The sequence below is a fragment of the Strongylocentrotus purpuratus genome, unplaced genomic scaffold (assembly GCF_000002235.5).
Source record: "Strongylocentrotus purpuratus isolate Spur 01 unplaced genomic scaffold, Spur_5.0 spur5_scaffold_4, whole genome shotgun sequence".
Lineage (NCBI taxonomy): Eukaryota > Metazoa > Echinodermata > Echinoidea > Camarodonta > Strongylocentrotidae > Strongylocentrotus > Strongylocentrotus purpuratus.
The window spans coordinates 13,300,172-13,317,485 of NW_022145610.1; the positions used below are offsets into that span (position 1 = coordinate 13,300,172).

Below are 17,314 nucleotides of genomic sequence, written 5' to 3' on the forward strand. Positions count from 1 at the left end.
TTCAGACCATCACATCCAACTGCAATGTATGATGCTTAAGCAATATCTTATATCATGTATAAACAGAAACAAATATTGAAATAATCCCTGATAATGTTATCACAATGTATATACCAATGTCTAAAAAATTGTATATCTTCGCTTTGAGATTTCCCTTTGTAGCTAGGAGCCCCTTCCCCAGAAAGTGCCCCTTTTTTGTTGGTGACCTCGCACCTCTCCCTCGCACCTCTGCCTCCAACTCTATTTTGTTAAGATACTCCCCCGGTCGCTACGCTCCCTCGCATAATTATGATACGGAATTTTATAACGCTTAACACTATTATAAATAGCTCACATTTCTAAAGGTTCGTTAAATCCTTCAGAATCATGAACCCCTTTCAATTTTTGGAATTACAAACCTTTTGAATAACAATCATTTGGAATAAAAATCCTTCAGATTGATAAACTTTTGGACTAACTGACCTTCGCAAATATTCACCTGCGGAAATTTGAATCTTTTGGGGAAAAAAGACATGTAACCGATTTTGGTGACTTCTGAGTTCGTGTGTACGTGTACTAAAGCCTCATTAAGAAGTATAGTTTGAAAAACGAGATAGATTGATTAATTCTACTTTACGGAACAAAATTGATCCGCCCGTATATATCTATTTCTTTTTCTTCGAATACAAAGTCTCTAAATTCAAAACAAAGTTATCAGTTATCAAAACATCTGGCCAACCTCATCGGTCCTATCAATCATTACACTCGAACGAGAATGATCAAAGAGGGGCAGATGAGGAAAGTGGTGAGGAATAATTCCATAAAAGGGAAGCCATAATCGGTTCGAGTCATCAATTCAGGAGCTGATCTCACCCGCAACAAGCTGCCTTCAGAACCTTCTCACCAGATTGGTAAGCATTTCGTTTTCTACTTTGCAGACTATAATTACAGAACTTTTGTTTCAAACCGATTTTTCGATAATATGTATTTTGGCCCATTTCTAAATCTTATTTTGTTCAAATAGCATATGACTCGTTTCTTTATCATTCACTAATACGATGCATATATTCTACAATCTGCCTTATAGGTTATTTACTTTTTTATTCATATCTTAGATGTTTAATCTTTACGCTTGATTTGTTATGTTTCCCATTATACATCATAATCATGACAGTATTAGTCTTTGGACTACAATCGTGTATCAGTGTATGAAGATATCAATCATGTAGAGGTGATGTGGTCCTGTGGATGAGTCAATCAAGACCGGATTACGGTTACCTAATGCATCGTTATTTAAGTTCGCACATTTTAATGTTGGACAATTCTATTGAAAGATAGTTTTTCAGTTTGATTTTACGAAGGTCTTTGCAATCGTATACACTGTTAGCATCACCCATCTATCTATCTCTTAAGTCAGCGGCGTAAGTAGGAATTTATTTTTGTATGGCACCCTGGGCAAATAATAAACTTGCGCCCTCCCCCTCCCTGTTTTAACTTATGAGCTTAGAATACTAACAAGCTTAGTTCTCATTCATATCATTCAGAAACTATATAGCAATGTAGTGAAAATGATTTTGATGTATTTAATCCGGCAATTGTTATAACCCAAAGCTTTATCAATATAGGACCTAGCTTAACTGATAATTTAGACAACAACATCGATAATGATTTTTGTAATGATGACATTTATAGTAATATTGATTTTAATCCAAGTACAGCTTTTTTTAAAATTCTATTACCCCTACAGAAATAATCACTATTGTAAGTAAATAAAAAAATAATAAAAGTTGTGGTCATGATGATGTAAGTGTTAAATTATTGAAAAAGTTGTTCATATTTTATCATGCCCTTTAAGTGCGATATTTAATATTTCTTTATCTACAAGTATAGTACCAGATCAATTAAAATTTGCAAAGGTTATTCCTGTTTTTAAGAATGGTATTAAAGAAAATGTTTTAAATTATCGACCTATATCTATACTCCCTGTTTTCTCAAAGATTTTAGAAAGAGCTGTTTATAATCGACTTTTTATGTTTTTAAATAAGTGCAATATTATCACCGAATGCCAATATGGCCTCATACTTGGGCACTCTACATCTAATGCAATTATGCATTTTATTTATAATGTTTTAAAAACTTTTGAAAATAATCATATTTTAATGGGCCTTTTTTTAGACTTAAGTAAAGCATTCGACACATTAGACCACACTATTTTATTGAAAAAATTATATTATTATGGTATTCGTGGAGTAACTTTAACATGGTTTGAAAGTTATTTAGAAAATAGAACCCAATTTGTACAAATAAAGATAAGTCTAATACCGAAAAACTAAGATGTGGAGTGCCTCAAGGATCCATCCTTGGACCTCTTTTATTTATTATTTAAGTTAATGACATGTGCAGTATTTCTGATAAATGGAAGTTTATTTTATTTGCGGATGACACAAGTGTTTTTAGGTCTCATTCTAATGTCCAGGTTTTACAAAATGTTTTTAAGCAAGACATTTTGGAACTTTCTAATTGTTTTTTATATAATAAATTGGCTTTAAATTATGATAAAACTAAGTATATGGTTTTTACAAATAAAAATATTGATTTTAACAACATTCATTAACGAGTAAATGATCATAAATTTGAACCTGTAAATAATCTGAAGTTTTTAGGTATTGTAATTTATCATAAAATGAAGTGGCATGAGAATATAAATTTGGTGTGTAATAAAATAGCAAAAAAAAAATGGTATTTTATATAAAGTTGATTTTTATCCCTTAAATATTCTGAAAATATTGTATCATACTTTAATAACACCATATTTTAATTACTGTATAGTTGCATGGGGAAATGTTAATAAAATTGATATGTTAAGGTTACTTAAGCTTCAAAAGAAAGCAATACGCATTATTACTCATTCCCAATATTATGCTCACTGTAATCCTTTATTTTGTAAACTTGGAATTTTAAATGTTACGATATGCATAATTTTTGTATTGCAGTTTTTATGTTTTCATGTTTTAATAGTAATTTGCCTACTTTTGTATCAACATGTTTTAACTTGAATTGTGATGTGCATAATTTTAATACTAGAAATGCCCTAAAGTATCACCTCCCCAAGATTAGAACGACATTTATGAAAATTTCGCTATTTTTTAAAGGACTATTAATATGGAATAGTATACCTCAGGAAATAAAAAATGCAAAACCCTCAATCTTTTTAAAATTAAATATAAACAATTTCTGTTAAATAAGTATAATAATCAGTATTGATAGCATGGCAAGTTTGACACTTTTTTGTACTCTATTTGTACATGACAATATGCTTTAGTATGTTTTTTGTTTTGTTCTGTTCTGTTGTTCATGTTTCTTTTTTTTCCTGTATGTATGTGTCTTTGGGGTAGGCTTTCATATAAGGAACCCCTCCTTTCTGCCTATCCCAATTGCTCTCTTAAATCACCATTGTTATTTGTTATCACTATCTTGTTTTTTATCATTTCATTCTGTATTTGTATGTTTTAAATGTTTTCATGAAGAGTGTTGAATAAACTTTGAATTTGAATTGATTTGAATGTATTAGTCTATGAGTTAACCAAGCGACGGAGGAAAAGCGACCATGCGGTGAAATTGATTGATTTATTGTATTTGTTGATTTTGTAGGCTTGAGTAAATTTGCATTATGGAACATACAAAATAGAAAGGAAATACTTTCATGTGATAGCACGTGAAAGCGAATTATCAGAATAACGTGTTGGGATATGAATAGAATTACAATGATTTGTTGACAACTTTCTTAAGTTTAATATTCGTGTCAATTTTTGAAAAATCTGTAGATTGGCACATATTCTGTTTTTCTGTATTTCCAATAGAGAGAGTCCTAACCGGACAGGATTTTTTTTAATTGTAAATTAAATTTGCATTTTCACCGTACAAAACGCGATTTCTTAAGCGTTTTACACTTTTGGGGGAAAAATTCCAACCGACGGTGTTTCAGAGTTTGAAAATAGAAAAATGCTATTCTATTCAATTCTTTCTATATTCTAGCAGTATAATAAGGACAAAAAATTTCAAGGAATTTAACACAGAAATACGCAACCAGAACATTGGGAATAACTCCCAATTCTCGTATCTTTTGTTCTTCTTTTTAAAAACCAAACAGAATAGCCGTTCACATATTGCCGGCTGCTTCCCAAGCTAAACTAGTCAAGATGATGATGAAACTAGCTGTTGTTCTCTGTGCTATTGTGGCAACCAGTATGGTGTGCGCCAAGGATTTTGAAGAGCAATATGCATTGAACACTTGTAAGTATATAAGTCAGCCCCCTTTCAGAAGTTTGTCAGGAAATCCCTAAGCTATTGTCAGAAAAGCTCTGAAATTAAGACATTTTGTTAACACATAATATTGTCGTACTATCCTATTTTACTCGGGGGGAGGGGGGCAGTAAGAATATAATGTGTTTTCCAGGCAAGGGTACTCTAAATGCGTTTTAGAAACTCAACAAACTTTCCTAGTTTCCCTCTCATTTTTTGCCTATTAATTTGACACCCTAAATGCGTCTTTTGCCTTAACCAACCAAAACTTGTTTTGGTCGCGCGTATGTACATCAATATATATTTGAAAGCTCCCCCCTGTGTTTTATCTTTGTTTTCATTACATCTCGTTTCTATGGCAACCAGTGCTGAATATGATGCTCTCGGAGGAGGCTGCATCTCCTGATGACGTGGTAGCCTTGCAGGGATGGAAGAACCGAGCCCTCAACGTTGGAGGTCATGTAGTTCGTAAGATAGCCGAACGCGGTTACTCGCTGGCTAGGACAAGTCGTAGAGTCCATCGTAACATTCTCAGAGTTCAGAAATTATGCAGAGGGATTGGTTACTCTCCAGAAGAAGCTCGTAAGTAGCCATAGAAATATAATAATGAAAACAAATAATGATAATAATAATGATAATAATAATGATGATGATGGTGATAATGATAATTAATACTAATATTTCGTAAATGGATAATACTATCATTATTTCATCATCATTATTATTACTAAAAATAATTCAAAAATTTGGACCAAATTTGATGATGTGTATAAATATTATAATGTAACATATCCAATAGTTTGAAGCACTGGACTCTTTGAAAAGAGATAAGACAGGAAAATTCGTTGTTAATGATACTTATTGCCAGGCACATACATAGTGTTTAATATTATGTTCTGCATGCTTTACATTGTGATTACGACAGTATTATCCCGTTCCCTGGATTCCATTGCTACTCTGCACGTGATAGTGTACATGTTCCACTCCCTTGTGAGTACATATTACAACGTATTACAAATATTCCTGACAGGCACAATTTAAAGCGCACATGTGCTAATCCAGGGGCACAGTCTTATAATGGACGCCCATATTGTGTCCCGGCGTCTGTTAGTGTTGAGCCCTGCCTAATCCAGCCAAATTAAAGATCGCATCATACCGAGAAGGCCTACCATTTTAATCCTGGGTGGGGAGAAACAATGAAAATAAAATGCCTTGCTTTAATAGGGACACATGTTGGCCCGAATTCACAAAGGAGGTTTGTCGACAAACCTAGGTTTATGTGCGTCATAATAATATGACGCGTTCCGACGCGTTTTTACAAACCAGGTTTGTTGAAAAAACGCGTCAAAATCATGACGTACATAAAACCTAGGTTTGTCGACAAACCTCCTTTGTGATTTCGGGCCAATATGTGCCATGTCGGGTATTGATCTCGCAACCTTCGCATCTCCATCGAGTGTTCTCACCAGTCCCTTCTCCTAGTTTAATCATAATTTCAAATTTTACGTTCATCTTAGGTGCTCAAATTCTGTCTGCGATCCCGGAGATGAAAGAAGAGGATATCAGCGAAGAGGATCTTAAATCGATCTGCGCTGGTGCACATGCCCTTTTTCATTAGACTCAGTACGTATTTTTGTACAAAAACATGAAACAAGAGAATTGTAGTGCAGATGTTCAACCAATGATTTTCCACTCACAGTTTACATATACAGAGCTGCTTAATAATCATCAAAATTTCAAATTAGACTCAATCAATTTTAATAAATTTTTGTTTTTAATATACGGGAGGGAGGGGTGGTGGCAAGGAGGGGGGGGGGGATCAAAACTATAAATGAAGCCGAGTAAACAATCCACCACTTATGAATCTTTTACATGTATTTTGCTTTAACAATTTAAATACCTGTCAAATCTCAAGTAAGCAATGTTTGAGAATATAATATTGTAGGCCTATACGAGATTGTGAACAAGATCAAACTTAGGTCTATGCTTCTTTCTCTGTGCCCCCTCTACCTTTCTCTCCGCTCCTTCCCTCTCCCTTTCCCGTTTTTTCTCTGTCTCCCTCTCCCTCACTCTCTCTCTCTTTCTCTCTCTCCCTCTCTCTTTCTATCTCTCTCTCTCTCTCTCTCTCCCACTTTCTCTGTCTCCCTTTCTCCCCCCTCTCCCGTCTTTCTCTGACTCCCTTTTCTCCACAATTACCTCATTATGTTTTAAACAAAATACATTGTCTTCCTTTATTTCTCACATAGGAAGGGATCGTGACACAACATCCGGGACGCTTGATGTCGATTCTTCCTTAAGACACAATAAAATAAAAGCAAGAAATTGTCAACTTCCATCGTGTATTTGCAACTTCCTTATAATTAGAATCTTCTTTATCACTCCTGTATTGTTAAAATCCTTAAACCTTGTTAATCCTCTAAAATAAAATGATGGTGAGTGGTTTTCATTATTTATACATATTTTGCCTTTACTTCCATGCATCCATTCATTATACTCCTTTCCAAGGTTTAAAACTACACCAAACTTACAATTTAGCATAATACTACATCTTTTCATCAAAAGCTTCAAATTAAAGATGTTCTCTCCGTTTTGCTCTTTTTTTTTCTCCTAAAGAAATGTACCAACAACAAGACATTGTAAGCATGGTATAAGTGGAATAACAAATAGTATTGGTAATAATGCTGATAATAAAATCACATGAACTTGCATACCATAACTAGCGTGTTTGTTTTGGATATTTTGTTATATGCTATAAAGCTAGTAGTGTATGATTGATAAAATACTGTTGGCATTTGATGAGAAAAAGTTTGAGAGGCAAAATTAAAATAAAGTGAAGGTTAAATAGAATAATGAAGAGGGAAAGAAGATAGAGGGGGAAGCACGTACAGGAGAGCAGGGAGAGGAGAGTGAAATGAAGAGAAAGTGAGAGAGAGAGAGAGAGAGAGAGAGAGAGAGGGGAAGGAAGGCAATGAAAGCGGACAAAAAGAGAAAGATGAGTGATATCAGTAGAGACAACTGAGGCAGAAAGGGAAAGAATGAAAGAGAGAGAGAGAGAGAGAGAGACGGGGTGACCAAGGTGATGCAAGAAATATGCAGTTGAGGAGCATTTGAGATGGAGAGAAGAGTGAGGAGAGCAGAGAGGTCGGGTTATCTTACTTTAAACATAAGGCTTAAGGACAGTCAGGTGCGTACGCGGGGGAAGGGGGGGGGGGTGGGTGTCGAACCCCCCTCAACTTGTTTTGTTTGTGTGTTTTGGCGGACCCCCCCCCCTCAATTTTTGTTTTTAATTTAAACAAAATTATAATACAAAAATAAAAATAAAAATCAACGGGTGACCAAAGAAAGGTGACCTTACCCCCCCCCCCCCCCCCCCCCCCCTCAACGGGACGAAATATCGATCGGAAAATTTTCAAATTTCGGGACAAGATTTTTTTATTTTAAAATGTGCCCTATATATTATGTATGTAAAGTAGATAATATGAAATCAGAAACAAAAATCAGAAATTGAATGATTTTCTCTCACGGACCACACACAAGCACTAAATATTAAAGGTTTAACACCGTACAGTGCAAAAAGTTAGTGCTTGCCTGTGGTAAATAACTATGCACTACATGTATAAACAAAACACAGTGGCACGGTCGTAAATGATTGTTCTTTAATCAATGTGCGACGTTTAAACTACCGAAGACTAGTATAGAGATGTTAAAAATATCTAAAGTGCAAGGTGTACAAATTAGTTGTCAATGACTATGGGACCTCAACATTCAACAGCAGTAGCATAGCTACCCCACATTTGACGCCTTCTGACGACGGCTTAAAAATATTGCTATTGAAAAAACTTGGTTTGGGCTACAACACTGAGAAAATGTCATTGGTTTTACAAGTTTTAGTCTCACACCCTTTAAATACTGACATGAGGAAAGTTAAACATTCTCGCAGTAATACATGCAGATCTGTATCAAAACTTAGTACCTAGCCAGCTATTCTCCACTCCTGACGACGGATAGTCAACCTGTTCGAAACGTCGAGCCACTCATCCTCTCCAAGCGCTATAGTTATCCTGAGAACTATATGCTAAGAAAGATAACAAACAGTCCCTTTCAGGACTACACTCCTCCAAGAAAGATTACCGAGTCAGAGTCCTTTTCAGGACTCCTCAAACCTCTCTCTCTCTCTCTCTCTCTCTCTCTCTCTCTCTCTCTCTCACACATGGTGCAACCGCAAACCTACTGTATAACTTTTCAGTAGCCTAGGACATATCCATTTAAAGACGTAGCCGTGCACTGGTCAACAACATATATATTGTGTAAAATATGTATCAAGCAAACCTGAGTAAATTTAAAAATCCTTTCCTCATAAGCAAGTTTTAAACTATTCTTTGGGTTTTGGTTTTCCTGCATGTTCATAGTACTGTTCCCTTGTTTAAGGGGGTGTAGGATTTCCCCTTTCCCCCCTTTTTTTAAAGAAAAAGTAGATTAATAAGATCAAATAAAGTAGCATCAAAGCAATTATAATATAAGCCCATGCTCAGTTCTTTTCTTTTTCTAAACGAGGTGTAAAAACTACGTACTGCTGCACACTTACATTTTACAAGCAGACATTTCTATACCTGGATACCTGACAATTACATGTGGGTAGGGGGGGGGGGGGGGTACTAAGCACTCATTTTTTGGGGGGCCGTCGAAAAGTTGATAAATTGATAAGATTACGATCAGATAAGCATCCAGGGGCCCGCCTACGGGCCATTGGTTGGGATCGGGGGGCAGAGCCCGGAAGCTCAGGGCTTTGGGCATTTAATTACGTTAGATGAGCACAATTATACCTCATTTGTGACACTGGCAGGTAACTAATTGCCGTAGGGTCCAGGGGGTGGAGCCCCCAGAAGCTCAGGGGTTTTATGAATATTATAACGGTCAGACAAGCATGCAGGGGCCCGTCTTAGGTCCCCTGGTGGGGTCGAGGGGTTTGAGCCCCGGAAACTTACGGGTTTAAGGCATTGAATTACGGTCAGATGAACATATTTTAATACCTTATTTGTGAAACTGGCAGGAAACTAATTGGCGTGAGGTCCAGGGGACCGAGACCCCAGAAGCTCACGGGTTTTAAGCATTAAATTACCGTCGGATTAGCATCCAGCCGTCCGCCTTAGGGCCCTAGGTGGGGTTCAGGGGCAGAGCCACCGGAAGTCAAGGGTTTTACGCATTTAATTACGGTCAGATGAGCCTATTTTGATACCTTTGATATCTTTCCCCGTTTATTTCCTTCTTTTTTTTCCTTCCTTTTTCTTCTTTTTTTGTCCCCTTTGTTTTCCCCTTCTTTTCTTTTCCTTCTTTTTTTTCCTTCTTTTTTCCCTTCTTTTTTTTTGCCAGGGGGGGGGGGGCGGCCGCCCCCCCCCTGGATGTGCCACTGCACTGTGGAGTACGGGTGGAGCCGAGTTTAAATTTAGCCTACAGACTGATCGTTGCATCGATCAGATGCCGTTAGATCGCACCGAACCTATCAGCCCAACACGTGGATACACGTCGCTGTTTTTTCGACGGCTGGATAATGAGGCTATACCTGGACGACGCTATGGTTGGTGCTGCGATTGGACAACGGGGTGATGTTTTCAAAATGGCGTCACAGCGATGTAAAGGTTGCAGCCTCAGAGGGAGCCGAGTGCACTGGGCACCACTTCGGGGAGTGATCGGACATCTTTGGTTTTCGGAAGAGTTGTCAAGAGTTAGGCGTCACTGCGGATAAATTGAACCACTTTGTTTTACCATGATTTTACGAACTACATTCACCTATTTTATTATGAATTATCATGAAACGGAAAAAATATTCACGCGAATATCAATATTCAAAATCGTGACAGTATATACATGTAAGATAATCATGGACTTTTTAAGAGTTCAACTGTAAGTGTTATCTGCAAAGTTGTGAAGACGGAGTGACACATGATACTCGACCGCTGAAGGCCGGCAAGTTGATTATTTTGAGGAAAAGTAAATGATTTTCACTCTTTACATCTTTTCAACGCCATCCTAATTTATTGGGACTAACTCTCATCACTTCTCCTCTTGATCTTGCTTTTGAGGTGTTGACCAGCAAGATGTTTTGACGTCGTCTCCACCTCCCACTTGGACTACAAGATTTTGTTCATTTTTTGTACTAAATTTCATTTTTCTTTCCTTGTGTTTTTGATTTGACATTCGATGCATCGTCAGCGGTTGGACTGGGCTTGTAAACGCCAGGGATTTATTGTTCGGCTTCGGTTTCGGTTTCAAACTTGCATCTCCATTCGTGCTGGCGCTGACCGTGATTGCCGTAGCTTTCAGTTGATTTTATTCGAGAAGTTGAGCTATTTGCGTAATATCTATGCTGTAATATCAGTTGAAAAAACATTGCTGGGCGTCGATCGTTGCTCTGCGTTAACCAGTTTTCTAAAAAAATCTGTTAGATGGCGCTATATACAAAATCTATCTAGGAGCTCTACGAAAACAGCAATCGTGAAAACTATCAAAATTTGGATTGAGTTTTCCGTACTTTGGAAGGGTAACAATTTTGATCCGTTTGATAATATGACAATACACAGTTTACAGTCATACACGGGTGGTAAAATTCATCTTGAAATAATGGTACATAATAATTTGGATATAGAGCAAAACAACGCAAACAAATACTTTGATGCAATGAGAAGATTAAATATCGTTAGAGATACTCAATGCATTAGCGTGCCTTGTTTTTTTTATGCAGGACCCCCGCCCCTCCCCACTCAATATAGAATACGCGTATGCATGTCCCCTTTTTGAAAGCACACCCCCCCCCCCCCCCCCCCACTGTCTTCGGTGTGAAAATCGATGGCGGGCCGGACTTTGTCGCGCGAAAAAAAAAGTAGCCCTTTACCGGATATTTTGGGAACAGGCATGCAGTTCCTCCAACCCCCAAAGTAAGGGGGATGGGGGGGGGGGGGGAGCGGGCTGGACCTTAAGTTCTATGAAGAAATCCGGAATTTGCGAAGTCACAGTCATCAAACACTACACCAGCAACCATCAAGTACACCCCCGGTTCCTACGCCAGTGCTGTATTGATGAAAAACTATGACAAACCATCCAAGTGTATGGATATAGTAATTGATATAAGTATAAAATAGACGGTAGCTCACGCTTCAGATTACTTTGATAAAACACAAAGATAAATGTTACAGTTTTCCAAATGTAATTCAATTCAATTCAAATGAACATTTATTTTCTTCCATTTAATTTGACAACATATTTGACATCTGTTCAAACAAAATAATTTATACGTAGGGACATGAATATAACTAAGGAAATTGTATTACAAGGAAGAAGGCGTGAAACCCGATAAGCAGAGCTTGTAATGGGTACGCCCAAATATATAATCATTTCAAGAGTTCAGCAGGAATTACGAAAACTTCTTTTCGCTATCTCTTTATTTCCTTATTTTGGCTCTCCCATTTCCCTCCATACTTTTTGTTCGGAGGGGGGGGGGGGACAGAAACATTGAGGGGGATGTTTAACCCCCAAACACCCCCCCCCCCCCCCATGCGTACGCGCATGATCACGATTGATTTGATTAGTACACATGCATATATTTATCTATTTATCTATATTTGAACTTGTTGAAATAAATTTTAAAAATAAATCTTTTCCATTTTTGCTTCTTTTATTTACCGTTATAAAGTGCTTTTTGGATTGACTGGAGCGTGAGGGGAGCGAGTGGTGTTATAGTGTAAATTGAACATAAACTACTTGGTTCGGTGGCCGATGTGATAATTGCACTGAAAACATATAATAAACATTATGGTGACATTTTGAGAAAGAGTGAACAAAATGTTGTTCATTTTGAAATGATTTACTGTTCTATTCAGAATCACTTAGCAGAGATTTAATCATATAGATGTGGAAACGCACGATATAGTATATAAATGGTAATCTGTAAGCTTAACGACCCGGATGCACCCCCAAAAAGAGAACTATTTAAAAAAACGTCCTTTCGTATATATATGCACTCTGTCAGTGAATGTGTTCTCATAGCGAATAACCACAGGTGTCGTAGTCCAGTGGTTTAAACACTTGACTGATAATACGTAGGTCGTGGGTTCGAGCCCTGGCATGGCACTAGTGTCTCCGTTAGCAAGTCAATTATACACGACATTTTTCAGTCTTCGCTCAGGTGATAAATGGTACCTGATAGGCATGTGTACACTTGTAAAGTGGTGCATGGCCTGAATACTCCCCATGCTGTGGAGCGTGTGCATAATCATTTGGGGATTACAAACTGAATCCAACGACTGAGGTCATAATATTACAATGTAAAGCACCGGAAACACACCGTAACACGCTTTACAAATGTGACTGCTATTATTATTATTATTATTATACCATCTAAGAATGTTGTTCAATCAACTACGTGACATTGACGTCATTATTATTATACATCTCATGGAATTTCCACGTGGTATTACCCAGGCAATTGGCTCTTTTAGATCTTATGGATTTTCTCTTGTGAAATAGGTTACAATTCTCTTCATTGTCTTTACATGCACTTTTGACCTCATAAAACTGTATCAAATACATGCGGTATGATTGAAAACGTGGCGCTTCCGTGTTTGGTTGCGTGTTATTTGGTTAGATCAGGGAGGTGATAGGAAGGAGTGGAAAACTCTTGTAATTTATTCAAACGCATGCGTGAGTTCCAAAGCGTAACAATGGGATGTGTAACATTCCATTTGGCTTTGAAGTCCCATGCTCCGAGCCCCGAGCCAATCTTCCACTGCGGGGAATTTGGGAGGCCAGGCACCAGTTTCACATTTATTACAAATATTAGATTACCGACAAAATTTTAATTAAATTATGAACTTTATATGGGGATTGTATTGGGAATAGTGCATCTAAAAAAAAATCACATTTAGTACTCCACCCTTCATATAATTTGTGTGCCAGAGTTGGTAAAAGAAAATCTAGATCCTGACAAAAACTGAATATCTGAGGATAATGTGCTTATTTTCGTATGTTTTAATGTCCCGTCATTTAATCCATGATTTACAATCTTCGATAACTTTAAGTTTGCTAATGCGTGTTTTCCCTTTTTTTTTGGTGGTATTTTTGCAGTTTGATAAATAGGACGAAATTACACGAGTTTGTGTTCGCTTTTTCTTCTCATTACACATTCAACAATTGATGAGAAATCATCGAAAGGGACAGCGAACATTTGCTGGGATACCATTTTCTGATGGAATTCTAAATCCTGATATTGCATGCGCTCTTTTTTCTAACCACCTGGTAAACACTTTTCGGCAGCTTAGAGCGTGGGGTCAAAGGAGAGCGACTTGATTCCACTCCTTCCCATCACCTCCCCGGTTAGATAGTTAGTTTGTTTTTACTTAAATTTGCTTGTTCCGTCTCATTTCATTTTATATTGATCATTTGGGGATGAGCAATTTAATTCAATGACTGAGATTATAATAATTACAATGTAAAGCACAGGAAACGCACCGTTAAATGCTTTACAAATGTGACTGCTATTATTATTATACCATCTCAGAATGTTGTTCAATCAACTACGTGACATTGACGTTATTATTTTTATTTTTTTTATTGAAATTATGGAATTTCCACTTGGTATTCCCCAGCAATTGGCTCTTTTAGATCTGTTTAAATTGAACGGATATAATTATTTGATAACGAATAGAATGGGAAGTAACTGATACAGCTATAAAGGATACATTTTAGTATATCACATGGTTTGCTATTTGAAAGAAGATCATAAAGATAAGGACAAACAGAAACAGATGATTTTTTTGTTTGCCTGTATAACAATGGATGTAGTCATGTAGATATCCTGCGATCACACCGCATCGTCTCTGATTACAGAAACCAAGGTTGACTCTTTCACTACGAATATTGCTTCTCTATGTTGCTACTACTGTTCTATTTTTTGCCGTTGGGAGCAGTGGTTGCAAAAGTACACTCTACTTTCCGCGCTTGCGTACATCCACTGAGTAGACTACTGTTCCGGTCCTCAAGTCACTCATAGAACTTGAATGATTTCGATGATGATTTCATGGTTTTAACATATTGAGATATATACACAAATGTAAGGCGTAAGTCTGATATTTCAGACAGCATGATATACATCGAACATAAATAATACTTGAGCATTCTCTTGAGCACTGACGAAAAATCAAGGCATAGAGTCTGAAAAGGTAGACTATCATCTCATTCATCACTTCCAAACAAGTCCGGTGAATCCCCTAGTCCAGATTCGGTCTGTTTTTATGGATTTGTTATTTTTCAATATTTGACTAGTTTGTATTGATCCAATAACATTTTTTGTATTCAACATAAACATAATACAAATATACAAACATTTATATCCATGGAACATCAGTAAATCAAAGAAGAAATCAAATGGATCTATAGTATACAAAATAGAAAACATCAGCAATCGTCACAATTCCCCCTCCCTAGAACAAAAAAGGAGTTCTGTCAGCGTTCTAATTATCTGCTAAATTAACTGCAAAACTGTTCCGGTCTTCAAGTCATTCATAGAACTTGAATGATTTCGATGATGATTTCATGGTTTTTAACATATTGAGATATATACACAAATGTAAGGCGTAAGAAGTCTGATATTTCAGACAGCATGATATACATCGAACATAAATAATACTTGAGCATTCTCTTGAGCACTGACGAAAAATCAAGGCATAGAGTCTGAAAAGGTAGACTATCATCTCATTCATCACTTCCAAACAAGTCCGGGGAATCCCCTAGTCCAGATTCGGTCCGTTTTTATGGATTTGTTATTTGTCAATATTTGACTAGTTTGTATTGATCCAATAACATGTTTGCATTCAACATAAACATGATACAAATATACAAACATTTATATCCATGGAACATCAGTAAATCAAAGAAGAAATCAAATGGATCTATGGGATACAAAATAGAAAACATCAGCGATCGTCACAATTCCCCCTCCCTAGAACAAAAAAAAAGGATTTCCGTCAGCGTTCTAATCATCTGCTAAACTGATGCTTAAATAGCATTATTTTCTGAAATTCCATTTTATTATTTTCTGAAATAAACATTTATTATTCTTCAATCATATATGTCCTCCCTTTCACGAGTGGACACACAGCGCGCGCGGTGTCTCCGATCATCAGCGACCGCCCCCCCCCCCCCCCAAAAAAAGGAGGAACTGTCTATGAGAGGCAAGGTCCGTATCCGGTTCAGCGTTGAGGGTGTGTTCTAGGCTGAATGGGCGCTCGACACAAAAAAACAGTCCAGGCTGAGGACTAAGATTCCCCACAAGAAGCTACCTTGCTTGCTGAGCTATAAAAATGGCTTAGGTGAGTTCCAACTTTTCATTCCAATTGTGGAACTTTGAGAAGAAAGTAATATGGCAGAGAGAAACGAATTATCAGGCGAATCTGGTCGCGTTACGAATGTCAACAAAAATTATGCGAGTCTTTCGGTATCAGGTCGGGTCGGGAATGCTCGCCTCGATACGTCTTCCACTCACCGTATCGTGGGTTCGTACATTGCCGATCTCCGTTCCATTTTGAAAAAGGGTGATCGGCTTAAGGTTCGCGTTGTTCAAATGGACGAGAAGATCCTAGATAAGATTCCTCAAAAATTCCGTGAGAAGGTGAGGAAATGTTGTCAATGGGAAGTGACATTTTTCAGGAGAGATATCGAACCAGCGCCGCAAGTAAGTCCGTTCAACGTTCCCGAGAGGTATTTTTCAGACACCGACATCTTCAGTGGTGTGCCACATGAGGCAGTCGGCCGGATCATCTCGGCACTACTGCAGATCACACACAGGCTCAATAACATAAGCCTACAAAAGCTGCTTCCTCTCGTAAAATCACATTTCAAAGTCAAGAAAATCCCAAAGATCGGCTGTTATTTAGCGACAGAAGAAGATCTGGAAAGATTCATCGTCAATTCCCCTTAATATTTCAGGATTTCATCAAGTGTCGTGAAGCGCTGTTGCGGGTTCAGCGATGACGTTTTCAATTCAGCTATTACCCAGAAAGCCCTTGGGATACAACCTCCTAGCACTACGGGGACAAGAAGACAGACTGCTGCTGCATCTGCTGCTGGTGGTCCTGTTGATTTCCAAGGTAACTGATAATTTTTGTTCACTGATTTGACAATAGGAATATATATCTTTATACAAAGCCCGGTGCTTTAATTCTATATCTTTAATAATTTTATAAGACGTAATAACATGCTGATTTATTTATCATATATATTGCTCTTAGTCCCTTTAGATAAAGGGCACGTTTAATGATGAGAGGAAAGGGGAATCCTAATCGAAAGAAAAAAGACACTTATTAGAAAAGAAAAAGAGTACGTGTCAAAGTACAAAGGGTTATTATCAGAGGCGAAAATGGGGCGCTCCTTTTAATATTACACGTGAAAAGATGTACTCACCAGAGATGAAATAAAGGCACTTATGAGAATGACAAATCAGATTTGTGGACGGAAAAGGGGAACCCATCAGATTTTGATAGAGGAATTTATAAGAGGTGAACAGAGGAATAGAGGAAAAGGGGATAGGTTCCTTATTAGAGAGAAAAAAGGACACTCATCGTACCTGAAAAAGGGGCACTGACCAGATATGAAAAGGGGCACGAATGAGAATAAAAAAGGGGCACTTATAATAAAGGAAAATGTTCGGCATTGTTGAAACAAAAGGGTAACCTTGACCAGATTTTAATAGGGGCATTTATTGGAGGTGAAATGGGGCTTTTATAAGAAGGGGGAAGTGGATCTTAGTAAAAGGTAAACGAGACACATGTTAAAGGCACACTGTCCTACTTGTAGCTACTTGCTCCCTCTATATAGAAAACTTCCCAAATCGGTGCCTGTTGGTCCCCCATGATCCTCTTTTTCTTATGTTAAATGAGAGCTGAGTTAATGAGATAGCCACCTGTCACAGTGACCTCGATGGCTCGCTGTGTGGTCTAATCCCTTCTAGCTGCAGTAGTAACGCCTACCTTTAAAATAAACGGGG

General features: G+C 37.4%; 1 protein-coding gene across 2 annotated transcripts; it reads left to right on the forward strand.

Moving 5' to 3' along the window:
- The first annotated feature begins 804 nt into the window (after nt 1–804).
- LOC100887900 (centrocin 1-like) lies at nt 805–6,997 on the forward strand. 2 transcript variants are annotated; one of them, XM_003731311.3, is made up of 5 exons: nt 805–890; nt 4,130–4,272; nt 4,648–4,863; nt 5,799–5,904; nt 6,528–6,997. In XM_003731311.3, exons 2-4 carry the CDS (start codon nt 4,179–4,181, stop codon nt 5,897–5,899), a joined length of 411 nt encoding a protein of 136 aa, XP_003731359.2. In that variant the 5' UTR covers nt 805–890; nt 4,130–4,178; the 3' UTR covers nt 5,900–5,904; nt 6,528–6,997. The 2 variants fall into 2 exon arrangements, with proteins under 2 accessions (XP_003731359.2, XP_011674539.2); XM_011676237.2 differs by having other exon boundaries at nt 815–890; nt 4,135–4,272.
- The last annotated feature ends 10,317 nt before the right edge of the window (nt 6,998–17,314 follow it).